The 13,888-nt window shown below is 39.8% G+C and overlaps 1 protein-coding gene across 7 annotated transcripts in view; it reads left to right on the plus strand.

Annotated features, from left to right (window-relative positions):
- Positions 1-13,888, plus strand: part of IARS1 (isoleucyl-tRNA synthetase 1) — a 221,617-nt gene that overhangs the window by 91,562 nt on the left and 116,167 nt on the right. For all 7 annotated transcript variants that reach the window (XM_030569119.1, XM_030569123.1, XM_030569118.1 and 4 more), the window contains one exon: positions 1,581-1,679. In XM_030569119.1, the coding sequence (XP_030424979.1) occupies positions 1,581-1,679 (99 nt within the window). The remainder of the gene's footprint in view (positions 1-1,580; positions 1,680-13,888) is intronic.

Consider the following 13,888-nt stretch of genomic DNA (forward strand, 5'->3'; position numbering starts at 1 on the left):
TATGCTCCTTTTACTCTTTGAGGTTCTCCTGCTAGGGAGGTATTTATATATTGAACCTGTATTGCTTTAGGGCAAGGTTTTCTAAAGTGCCCTGGTGACTTTTGGATGCCTCAATTTTTCTGTTCTACTCATTAAAAGGGTCTGACTTTTTTATGATTGCTGAGCACCTATTCTCTGAAAGTCAGGTTCTTCAGAACTAGCACTAGTCTCTTCAGAAAATCTTGGCTCTAACCTTCATTTCCAGAATATTGGAATAAGTATTCCACTGTTAAAATAAGAAATCTTTAGCTCGGGCATGATTGAACCCCTAGTGTTCGTTAAAACTGCAAATGGACTAAAATATGATCCTGTACAACCAAACCTGGGTTTTTTGTTAATGTAACAGACATTTTAAACAATTTTTTTTTATAAAGTTGGGGTCCGAGTTAATAGTGCAAATTATATAGAAGCAAGGATTAGAGAGTAGGAATAGGGAGATATTTTAGTCTCTGAATATATGGCATTGTTGAGACCAATATACATATTGGAATATTGAGTACAATTCTGGTGTTCACATTTTAAAGTTAAAAATTATAGAGGATGTGCAGAAAAGAGCTAGAAAAATGATTCAAGGACTGGAAAGAGTAAATGCCCTACAGTGAGAAATTTAACATAAACAGATGAAATACTTTATCAAAAAGAAGCATGAAAAATTACTTAATTATAGTGTGGAAATTCCTTCCCTGGCAAAAGATACTAGGTATTTAAATCTACTGAAGAAACGCATAATATGAACTAGTAGTTGGAAGCTGAAGTCAGACAAATTCAGACCAGAAATAAGGCATACATTTTTAAAAGGTGATCAATTATTGGAACAAACTACTAAAACAAGTGGTGGATTCTCCATTTTGAAGTCTTCAAGACTGGATGCCTTTCTGAAAGATATCCTTCACTCAAACACAATTATTGGGCTCAGTACAAGGATAACCGTGTGAAATTTAATAGCTTGTGATATACAGAACATCAAACTGGCCTTAAACTTTATGAATCCGAGTGTTAATATTTAAAATTTTCTTTATTAATTTTTTGTAGTATTTTAAACTGCAAGTTGAAACATGCCTAAATGAATTTGTTTCTTTAATAACATTTCAGGTTGGTTTTATATGTGGTCAGAAGTGCTACAACATAAACTCAGTTGGAAGGCTTAAGAATTTGACTTGTTTTACATTAAAATCAGCATTGATATACATCAGTCAGAGGTAAAATAAGGTGTAGGAATATAAAATTAATCCCCCACAAATACAGTTTCTCTTGTTTATTTTCAAGATCAAAAATAACTAAATTTGCTACATTTTGTTGTGAGTTTTGAAAATATGGAATTGTTACAAAAATAGACTAAGTACAATAATTCCTAAGAAGTCTGTGTTTTTGTGTGCAGAAATTCATCTGTCAGTACATTAACTAAATATTGATTATTTAAGTGTTTGGTTGTGGAGAGAGGAAGTTGGCATCATAACAATGTATTGTTTGCTAGGTAAGAAGATATTCAAAATATTTAAAATATATCTATGTCAACCTGTTTGTGCACTCTTTTCTTACAGGTCAGATACCCCTCTAATTTACAAAGCTGTACCAAGCTGGTTTGTAAGAGTAGAGCACATGGTGGAGAAGCTGTTGGAGAATAATGGTCAATGCTACTGGTACTGTATCTTGCATATATTTATTATTTCACTTCTGCTTAGTAATACACTGTGATTACTGGCTTGTTTCCATTCTACCCCTCTGGAGTAAAGTTAGTGAGATGGTGCTAGTGACCAAATCTCCAGGAGTAACTTAACCACCTCCAATAATAAAAAAGGCTTCAAATTGGATCATAAGATTGAGGCAGTGCTAAATAAATAACCTGTTTCTTTGGACAGAATCAAACTCCACATAAACACATTTAGTCTCACAGCTGTCTGAAATACCCATATGTTTTTACCCACATATACATTTCGAGAGAAAAACTAGTTTTAGATAAATTTTTAAGGTTGAGTACCGATCAGTAATTTTGGATAAAATATGTTACAGAGATACTGCAATTATCCCCAAACAAGGAAAACCAGAGTAAACGTTAAGCTTAAAAGAAATCTGAACATGTTAAGATGTGGAAATGCACCATTAAGGCATGACCTTTGCTTTGTCCTTAGAGACACTATGCAGTAGCCTATGATTATGATTAAGTGATTATGTTTATGGTTCCAAATCAGATTAAATTAGTTTTTGGACAGTTGCCTGCATGTTGTCATTACATGCAGAGTTAACTGTGCAGTTCAAAAATTTTAACAAGAAACAAAATGACAACTCTGTGATTTTTTTTTATATATATATAAATAAAATAAAACACACCGAAGTAATCATAGGATTGGAAGGGACCTCGAGACGTCATCTAGTCTAGTCCCTGCACTCATGGCAGGACTAAGTATTATCTAGACCATCCCTGACAGATGTTTGTCTAACCTGCTCTTAAAAATCTCCAGTAATGGAGATTCCACAACCTTCTTAGGCAATTTATTCCAGTGCTTAACCACCCTGACAGCAAGTTTTTCCTAATGTCCAACCTAAACCTCCCTTGCTATAATTTAAGACCATTGCTTCTTGTCCTATCTTCAGAGGTTAAGAAGAACAATTCTCCCTCCTCCTTGTAACAACCTTTTATGTACTTGAAAACTGTAGTCATGTCCCCTTTCAGTCTTCTCTTTTGCAGATGAAAAAACTGGGTTTGTTTTAAATCTTCCCTCATAGGTCATGTTTTCTAGAACTTTAATAGTTTTTGTTGCTCTTGTCTGGACTTTCTCCAATTGTGCTTACAACACTCCTACTAATACATCCCAGAATGATGTTTGTTTTTTTGTTTTTTGTTTTTTTTGCAACAGTGCTACACTGTTGACTCATATTTAGCTTGTGGTCCGCTATGACCCCGAGATTCCTTTCTGCAGTACTCTTTCCTAGGCAGTCATTTCCCATTTTGTATGTGTGCAACTGATTGTTCCTTCCTAAATGGAGTACTTTGCATTTGTCCTTAGAGTTTCATCCTATTTACTTCTGACTATTTCTTCAGTTTGTCCAGATCATTTTGAATTATAATCCTATTCTTCAAAGCACTTGCAACCCCTCCCAGCTTGGTATCATCTGCAAACTTTATAAGTGTACACTCTATGCCATTATCTAAATAATTGATGAAGATATCGAACAGAACCAGACCCAGAACTGATCCCTGTGGGACCCCACTTGTTATGCCCTTCTCGCATTACTGTGAACCACTGATAACTACTCTCTGGGAATGGTTTTCCAACCAGTTTTGCACCCATCTTATAGTAGCTACTCGTAGGTTGCATTTCTGTAGTTTGTTTATGAGAAGGTCATGCGAGACAGTATCAAAAGCTTTACTAAAGTCAAGATATACCACGTCTCTGGCTTCCCCCCATCCACAAGGCTTGTTACCCTGTTAAAGAAAGCTATCAGTTTGGTTTGACACGATTTGTTCTTGGCAAATCCATACAGACCCTTACTTATCTTATTATTTTCTAGATGTTTGCTAATTGATTGCTTTATTATTTGCTCCATTATCTTTCTGGGTACAGAAGTTAAGCTGACTGGTCTGTAATTCCCCAGGTTGTCCTTATTTGACTTTTTATAAATTGGCATTATATTTCTCCTTTTCAAGTCTTCTGGAATCTCTCCCACCTTCCTTGACTTTTTTAAAGATAATCACTAATGGCTCAGATATCTCCACTCCTTGAGTATTCTAGGGTGCATTTTATCAGGCCCTGGTGACTTGAAGACATCTAATTTGAGTAATTTTTAACTTGTTCTTTTCTTATTTTACCCTCTGATCCTACCTCAGACAAACAAAGAAGTCATTAAGCACCTCTGCCATTTCCACATTTTGTGTTCTTATTCCCCCCACCCACCCGAGTAACAGGCCTACCCTGTCCTTGGTCTTCCTCTTGCTTCTAATGTATCTGTAGAATGTTTTCTCATTATCCTTCGTATCTCTAGCTAGTTTGATCTCGTTTTGTGCCTTGGCCTTTCTAATTTTGTCCCTACATACTTTTGTTTATATTCATCTTTTGTTATTTGACCTAGTTTCCACTTTTTTGTAGAACTCTTTTGAGTGTCAGATGATTGAAGATCTCCTGATTAAGCCAGGCTGGTCTCCTGCCATACTTCTGTCTTTCCTATGCAGTGAGATAGTTTGCTCTTCTGCCCTTAATAATGTCTCTTTGAAAAACTGCCACCTGTCTTCTACTGTTTTTCCCCTTAGACTTGTTTCCCATGAGATCTTACCTACCAACTCCCTGAGTTTGCTAAAGTCTGCCTTCTTGAAATCCATTCTCTTTTTTTGCTGTTCTCCCTCCTAACTCGTTACTCTACCTTTTTCATGATCACTTTCACCCAAGCTGCCTTCCACTTTCAAATTCTCAACCAGTTCCTCTCTATTTGTCAAAATCAAATCTAGAACAGCCTCTCCCCTTTTTGAAATAAAAAATTGTCTCCAATACATTCCAAGAACTTGTTGGATAAGCTGTGCCCTTCTGTGTTATTTTCCCAACAGATGCCTGGGTAGTTGAAGTCCCCCCATGACCACCAAGTCCTATGCGTTGGATGATTTTGTTAGTTGTATATAAAAAGCCTCATTTACCTCTTCTTCATGGTTAGGCAGTCTGTAATAAACCTCTACCATTACATCACACTTGTTTTTTACCCCTTTTATCTTTATCCGGAGACTTCCAACAAGTATGTCTCCTATTTCCATCTCAGCCTCAGTCCAAGTGTATACATTTTTGATATACAAGGCAACACCTCCGCCCTTTTTCCCCTGGCTGTATTTCCTGAGCAAGCTGTACCCTTATATACCAATATTGAGTCACGCGTATTATCCCACCAAGTCGGACTGTGATGCCAACTATGTCATAGTTGTGTTTATTTACTAGCATTTCGAGTTCTTCCTGCTTATTCCCCATACTTCTCACATTAGTATTCAGAGAACTAAGAAACTGATTTGATTTCTCTCTCTCTCTCTCCCCCCGCCCCCAGTTCTGTCTTGTCTCTCCTTTATACCTGCTGTAACAACCCATGCTCCCCCCAAAGTGTCCATGTTTTTGACGTACCTGTGGACTTTGGTCACCTGCCCCCTTTGAACCTAGTTTAAAGCCCTCCTCAATGGGTTAGCCAGTCTGTATCCAAATATGCTCTTCCCCTTCCTCGATGGGTGGACCCCATCTCTGCTTAGCAGTCCTTCTCCTGGAACAGCATTCCGTGGTCAAGCAAGCTGAAACCCTCCTGGCAACACCTCCAGGATGCATCTCTCTCTGCTTGGGCCCCTACCCTTGACTGGAAGGATCAAAGAGAACACTAGCTGCTCTCCCAACTCTTTCACCCTTACTCCCAGAGCCCTGTAGTCACGTCTGATCTGCCAAGGGTCATATTTTTCAGTATTATTAGTGTCTACATGGATGAGTAGCATGGAGTAGTAGTGAGAGGGCTGGATGATGTTCGACAATCCCTCCATAATGTCTCGGATACGGGCCCCTGGCAGGCAGCATACCTCCCAGGATGCCATGTCATGGTGACAGATGGGTGCCTCCGTCTCCCTCAGAAGAGAGTCACCAACTACCACTACCTGACATTTCCTCTTGGGAGTGGTGGCTGTGATCCTCCCAGCCTTGGTTGTGAGACTCAAGGGATTTGGGTCTTGGGGTCCCCAGGGAAGGTTTTTGGGGGGACCGGAGTGCCCCAAAACACTCTAATTTTTTGGGTGGTGGCAGCTTTACCAGGTCCAAGCTGGTAACTAAGCTTGGAGGTTTTCATGCTAACCCCCATATTTTGGACGTTAAGGTCCAAATCTGGGACTAGGTTATGACAACCACTACCTGACATTTCCTCTTGGGAGTGGTTGCTGTGATCCTCCCAGCCTTGTGGGGTACGTGGCTTCTCCTTCTCCACCTTTGGGGGTGATTTCTCATTGCTCACTTCCAGGGCAGCATAGCGGTTTTCCATCACCACAGTGGGTGGCTTGGGAGTAGGATGGAGCACGACCTGCTGCCAGAAGTAACCAGCAGCCAGTGTCCTCCATATGAGAGAGCCATATCCTCCTACCCCGGTGGCATGACAGCAGTCCTCTGTAGCTGGATAGCTTCCTTAGCCTTGGAAGTCTCCATATGAATACTATCAATGAATTCCTTTTGGGCACAGATGCTCCTCAGCCTAGCCACCTCCTCCTATAGCTCTCCCACGTGCTTCCTGAGATTCCACCAGCAGGCACCTTTCACACTGGATGTCTTCCTTCCCCCCAGCCTGGCTCTGTGAGTGGGAAATGCAGGCCACAGTCTCTGCAAGTAACTGCAGGTCCACACGAGGATCTGGATAGAGGCATCCATGGTTAGGTTATCTGTCTGGGTACAGGTGGAGGAGACAGGAGCAGTGTTGGCACCGGTGATGCGGCCCTTCCTAACCATAGTGATTATATTATGAGTCCCTCCCAAACTCCCTTGTTTGTGGTCCCTTTGGTTGCTTAGCCTCTGGCTTTTCAGGCCTTCCCTCCTAGGTCAGCCCTACCCACTTGTTAATCACACAGAAGGAGGGTGATGACAATGCTGATTGAGGCAGATCAAAGATGATCAAGGATGATCCAGAGAACAAAGGCTCAAACAATCCCCAGACACATAATCCCAGCTAACCCAGTAACTGAAATAACTGAAATGACCTGAAAGAGAGAGAAAAACAAACAGCTGAGCAAACTCACTCATCCCAAAGTTAGTACTTGCACCTTGTTTCTTCAGCAGGGGGATCTTTGGTTAAAAATGGGTATCCATGGCAAATAAACCAAATAATACTTTTAATATATAAAATGATGCCTTATGTGAAAAAAATATTAAATATCCATGTACTATAAGTAACTAAGGCTTTACTGAAGGGGTAACATAAGAGGTAATTATTGGAGATGGCAGCCATTTTGAGAGGCTCAGGCTTTGTGACTCAGCTGTGTGCTGACAGCACTCAGGTCTGTCTTTCTGCCCACTGATACAGCATTTATTGTTCCAAAGATTGTTGTCGTGCCTTCCTTTCTTTTTCCTCTCAACCTTCTTATCATGGACTCATATTGGGATGGGAGAAGGAAGAGAAGACGAAAATGTACCCTCACAAATGGGGAGAGGGAAGAGGAGCAGAATAGAGAACCTTTTGGGTGTACACAGTGCTACTTCACTGGTTATCTAGTGTTTAAATACCCTGGTGATAAGACAGCTCAGAGTGAAGGCTTTAGTGCTGTATACTCTGGGACTCTCAAACTGTAGCCAAGTTTGAGGGGCGACTTGAATTAATTTCTGCCATCTCTGCTCTCCTTTTTAGCAGATGGATAGTAATTAAGATCTCCCTAAATAGCTCTTATGAAACTCGGCTTGCATGGAAGATTTTTTTAAGTGATATGCCTGCAGTGAATATTAATTGACATGAGAGAAATTAAGCAGCTCCTTGTTGTAGATTATTTAAAATGCTTCAGAGGTGGCTCATTAAGTGTGCGGTAAGAAAATGAATAGCCTGGATTTATAAGGTGGTTTTATACTTAATGTTGCTTTCGGTGTTTAGTAGCAACGCATACTGCTGTTCTACTTTTGGGAAAAATAATGGAAGGAGGAGGTAAAAGTGTTTTTTCCCCTCTGCTTGAATTAGCTTTTACAAGAAGTTTTTACTGTTCTGATGACTGAGAATGAGTGTACACATTGATTTGCCTGATGTCAATGTGAAAACTACAGTTGTTTGTTCATTAATAAGGAAAAGGAGTGTTCCAATAGTAAAAACCATATCCGTCTAATAGGCTTTTAATCTTGATATGGAGAGGACATATAGCAGTAGAACTTGAAGGTATATCCACCAAGGGCAACATTCATCCTGATTCAGGAGATCTCCACTTGAATTCTAGTTCCTCATCAAGTTGAGGATTTAAGTGATCTCTACAGCCGTATGTACATCATTTGCACTGGAGATAAACTTGACCCCAAATGTTGACAGCTGTCATAGAAAAGATAGGCTTATACAAATAGTATAAGATACTGATGAAAAGTATGACAGTAATTTAAAAAAAAATTACACTTCCTCCATCCAATGATTTTGTTAATTGACAAATAGACTCATAGACTCATAGGTCAGAAGGGACCAATATGATCATCTAGTCTGACCTCCTGCACAAGGCAGGCCACAGAACCCTACCCATCCACTTTTATACAACCCCTAATCCAGGACTGAGTTATTGAAATCCTCAAAACTGGTTTGAAGACCTCAAACTGCAGAGAATCCACCAGCAAGTGAGGCATGCCCCACGCTGCAGAGGAAGGCGAAAAACCTCCAGGGCCCCTGCCAATCCGCCCTGGAGGAAAATTCCTTCCTGACCCCAAATATGGCGATCAGCTAAACCCTGAGCATGTGGGCAAGACTCACCAGCCAGCACCCAAGAAGGAATTCTCTGCAGTAACTCAGTTCCCATCCCATCCAACATCTCCCCGCAGACCATTGAGCAGACTTATCTGGTGATAATCCAAGATCAATTGCCCAAATTAAACTATCCTATCATAACGCTTAATAATTAAAAGAAAGTAGTTTGTCTTATTTTGGAAAAAATTGCCTATTCAGATGACACACATGCCATGACTTAACTGAATGTCTTATTTTTTTTTAAAGGCATCATGTAAAAGCAATGATGTCTTATGGATTGGCTTAATCTCATTTGTGTGGCTTCACTGATAGAGGGAAGCTTGTACTTTTATAAATGTCTTGTAAAATTATGCTTATTTCTCTAGCAAGTGATTTCATAAAAAAAAATTCAAAGGCATCCAGGATATAGGATTAAAAAAAAAATCCTTATGTAGCAAAAACAATGCAAGTTTTAGACTCTCTCAAAAAAGGCTGCTCACTGAAAACATTTCTCTTCTGTGTATCATAAGTCTCACTTATGTGTACCACAGCCTTGGGGCTTGATTTCAGAGGTACTGTGATCATTTCCCGCTGACTTCGGTTGTAGGTACTCAGCATGTCTCAAAATCAGGACCTTTGTGTTGGAGGGATTTGGCCATTTTGATACGGTCTTGGGAGTAGGACCTAACTTTTTAAATTCTGATTTGGGTTCTTGAGGGCTTCAGCATGTCCTAAAACCAAGAAAACTGGAGATGAATGCCTTTTGGGCTGTATTAACCTTTGCAAATGAGTTTTTTGTGACTGCCTTGCTTTTTTAATTAAAAAAAAAAAGACTGTTAAGAATATTGTCCCTTAAGAATACTCTCTTCTTACAGATGTTGCTTTTGACAAAATAGATTAAATTTTAAACATAGTTTGTCAAACTTTGTAACCTAATTGAATTCCTAATTAGTTTTTTAATGAGTTAACTTACCATTAATAAATTTTTGAATAGGCATGGCTTTAAAGCTAGCAACTGTCTTCATTTTGAAAAATGAGCTAGAATATCTTGAAAGAATGCACGAGCAAATGGAACAGTAGTACTTCAAAGTTAAGTAGGAGCTCAGAGCTTTGCAAAAAAGGTTCTCAATCTTCTATGACTGAAGTTGGTTGTCTACCCATTTTACAGCTAGGGAGGTGGAAGTACAGACATTGTGTGACTTGCCAAATGTCTTGGAGCAAGTGTGGTAAAACTGGTAAACAAAACTCAAGAGCTCTGATCCCCAGTGCCAATAAGCCATGGTCCCTTACCTAAGACTCTGCTGCATGAACTATTTCCCTGTGTTCCTATACAAGGTTAGAATTGCTGGAATTACATTTCATGTTGTAACCTTGGCCAAATCACTTAATCTTCTTGCTTCAGTTTCCCCATCTATAAAAGAGGGATAATACTTCTCTACCTCACACTGGGGTCGGAAGTGTAATTTATATTTGAGTTGATGAGGACTGTAGAAAAGTGTGGAAATAAGCAGAAGAGATATGCTGAGTCAGCTGTTGCATGTAAATTTCAGTTTTTAAAAGGTCTCCCTTTTCTCACCCTCTGTCATCTACTGTACTATTGTGTTTAAGTTTGGCCAAAGGGTCCCCATGTGACTAGTTATCAAGAACTCTACCTTCAGGCAGGACCCATCAACTTCCAGATCAGGCATTCTTTGTATCTAAAGTAAAAGCCCCATCACAGAGGGGAAAGGAAGAATGATGGAATGGGAGACAGACAGATGCAAAAGACAATAAGTGACTTCATTTTATTTTGAAAACCATCCTAACCTGTTACATTTCCCATCTGCAGGAGGCTTGATTGCACAAAGCATTAGATCAGGGGTCGGCATTGTTTTCAAAGAGGGAAAAAATATGACCAATGGGAGTGGCGGCCAGCACATCCTTGTAGTCTGAGGCCCCCTGCAGCTCCCATTGTCTGGGAAGGGCAAACCGTGGCCATTGGGAGCTGCAGGAGGCCGTTCCTGCGGATGGTCAACGTAAACAAAATGTATCGTGGTCTACCAGTGGATCACCCTGGTGGGCCGCGTGGCGAAGGTTGCCGACTCCTTCATTAGATAATGGGAAATTCTGAGAGAGCTAGTTCTGGTCAGCTAGTTCTTACCTTTTCTCCCTCTTGTCTCCAACTAGAAGCAAGGTCCCAAGGCGATATTTTTTTCTCTTTGAAAACAGTCCCAATATCTATTAAATCTAGTGCAAAAATCTATATTGATAATTTTGCAACAGTAAAAGCAGAAAGTTAGAAAATGTTAAGGTTCTAACAGTAATTGCTTTTCATGCTTATAATGCATACCTGATATTTTTGATAATTAGTGATTAAGTTGTATATAAATGTAATTACTGTAATAATCAAACATATTATGGACCAAATCACTAGCTAGTACAAATGTAGTCTGGGCTCACTTGCAATAGCTGAGGATCTGGCCTCCTGAATGTGATGGTATGTTACTGTAACTATATACTGGTTTTGCGCTTTTTGACTTGTGAATTTTGCAAATTCACTTGTTGCAAATTTAACTTTCAGTGTCAATTTGATTAATACTTGAAAAGATAGCAGTTTGTTTTTATGGATGAGAAAGCTAAACCTGGAGATTTAACTTGTTTTAACCCATTGATTTTAACTTGAAAGAGGTGTAGTAAAACCTTCAACTTCTAGCATAAAATTAATTTCTTAAGTCCCTTTTTTTTCTGTCCCTCAGTGAAGCTTTAGTTAAGAATAACAAATGGATATTTTTCCCCATGTAAGCTGTTCAATTTTAAATGTGAAAGTTATATTTCTTTTATTTGGCATAAGTAGAGACTTTTTTAACCAAACACCTGTGACTTCCTACTTTTTTTTAATATGATGATAGAATTGTCATTTTGTGTCTATATGGCCAAATATATCTTGTGGTTCATGTAATCCACATGCTAGTTAAGTTTCCTTTAAGGCATCCACAATTGCCTAAGCATAGAGCAAAGTCCAACACTAGATGGTAGCATTTACTGGGGAGAGCGTAAACTTCCTGCTGTCATATAGGCTGGAATACAAAAGAAAACAACTGCAAAAGTAACTCAATGTATGTGTTATTTTAGCACAATGTAAGTAAGAGGGCATTATCACTGGTAAAAATCAGATTTGGTGTTGGTTAGAGTAATTTAAGGTCTTTTCTAGCAATCCTGACATGCACCTGGATTCTGATTCAATATATCTCCTATTCCTGCTCAAGTACTCTAGAGCAGAGATTACCAGTTGTGACAATCTGTGACAAATGTTCTTTCTCCCTAATGAAGTGGCCACAAAAAAATTCCATGTCACTTGCCAAATAAGGGATTATTTGAAATAAGGACTTCAGATCTGGAAGGCTAATTGACTAACCTACTTTTAACACCAAGTCTTTAGAGAATTTACTAAATTATCAGTAAATACATTATGTTGAATGTCTGTCCTTTTATGTCTGTAAAATATTAATGTATATGTGCTGAAACAGGCTAATTAATTTGTACTCCAGTGTAACATACTTTTGCATGCAAAGGTCAAACTATTTTAAAGAAAATGGTGTGGAAAGAGTAGAGTGAAGGCTTTATTTCAGTAAGTGAAAGGTTGCACTTGAAAATGCAAATTTTTCAGCATCATTGGCCAGATTAGGATGTTAAGAGTAATTAGCATAGTGTAAAGTAAAAAATCTTTGTGGCTTGCTTGTGTGTGCACTTTATATAAAATGAGTTGGTTCCCAGACTTTCTTTCTGAACCCCTCCCCCCCAATATGCTATAAAAACTCCATGACCCACCTGTGCTGCCACAACTGGTTTTCTGCATATAAAGGCCAGGGCTAGCATTGGGGGGTAGAAAGCAGGGCAATTGCCTGGGGCCCCACACCACAGAGGTCCCCACAAAGCTAAGTTGCTCAGGCTTCAGCTTCAGCCCCAGGTGGCAGAGCTCAGAGCCCCAGGTTTCAGGTCTGCACAAGGAGGCTTTGGTTTTCTGACCTGGACTCCACTGAGTTGAACACCGGCCCTGCTTGGTGGACCGTGTGAAACTGCTTGTGGCCCCCCAGGGGGCCCCGGACCCCTGGATGAGAACTGCTGCTCTAAAGTGTTTGTTGCTACAAGAAACAGGGTAGGAGAGCAAAGGAAAAGATTACCATACAGAAAAAGACTGAAAATACTAATAATTTCAAAAATGAGTAGGGCACATACTGAAAGAATACAGTTCCCTTTTACTGAGGTGACTCTAACTCTTTTTGTAGGGTAAATGGCATGTGCACTTGTCATAAACAGATAGTAGGAGTTAATAGAACAGAAGTACTTCATGTCTCTTTTGCCTGTAAAGGGTTAAGTTTAATGAGCCTGGCTGTCACCTGACCAGAGGACCAATCAGGGGACAGGATACTTTCAAATCTTGAAGTAGGGAAGTCTGTGTGTGTGCTGTTAGAATTTGGTGGTTGTTCACTCTGGGGGCTCAGAGGGACCAGACGTGCAACCAGGTTTCTCTCCAATCTCTCCGATACAGGATCTTATAAGTTCAGAATAGTGAGTACTAGGTAGATAAAGCGAGTTAGGCTTATGTTTGTTTTCTTTATTTGCAAATGTGTATTTGGCTGGGAGGAGTTCAAATGTGTATTTGGCTGGGAGGAGTTCAAATTTGTATTTGGCTGAAAGGATTTTAATTTGTACTTGTATACTTAGGCTGGGAGGGTATTCCCAGTGTCTATAGCTGAAAGACCCTGTAACATACTCCATCTTATATCTACAAAGATAATTTTTACTGTATTTTTTCTTTAATTAAAAGTTTCTTGTTTAAGAAACTGATTTTTTTTTTATTCTGGTGTGAGATCCCAGGGGACAGGGTCTGGATTCACCAGGGAATTGGTGGGGAGAAAGGAGGGAAGTGGGGGAGAGAGAGGCTAATTTCTTTCTGTGTTAGGATTACTTTCTCTCTCAGGGAGAGTCTGGGAGGGGGAGAGAGGAGGAGGGGGGAAGGTGGATTTTCCTCTCTATTTTAAGATTCAAGGAATTTGAATCACAGTGATCTTCCAGGGTAACCCAGGGAGGGGAAGCCTGGGAAAGGCAACAGTGAGGGAAAAGGTTTATTTTCCTTGTGTTAAGATCCAGAGGGTCTGGGTCTTGGGGGTCCCCGGGCAAGGTTTTGGGGGGACCAGAGTGTACCAGGCACTAGAATTCCTGGTTGGTGGCAGCGCTACAAGTACTAAGCTGGTAATTGAGCTTAGAGGAATTCATGCTGGTACCCCATCTTTCGGACGCTAAGGTTCAGAGTGGGGAATTATACCATGACAGCACTATTGTAATAAACTTCCATGTGTTGGAGAGGAGAGATTTTTTTTCTTGAAAATTCTGCATGTCTTTGCAAACTGTGGATTTTTTTTTTGTCACTATTAATCCCCTTGCTAGCAGGTTAAATTAGGTCTATGATATAGAATTG

Source organism: Gopherus evgoodei, chromosome 7 (assembly GCF_007399415.2).
Source record: "Gopherus evgoodei ecotype Sinaloan lineage chromosome 7, rGopEvg1_v1.p, whole genome shotgun sequence".
Lineage (NCBI taxonomy): Eukaryota > Metazoa > Chordata > Testudines > Testudinidae > Gopherus > Gopherus evgoodei.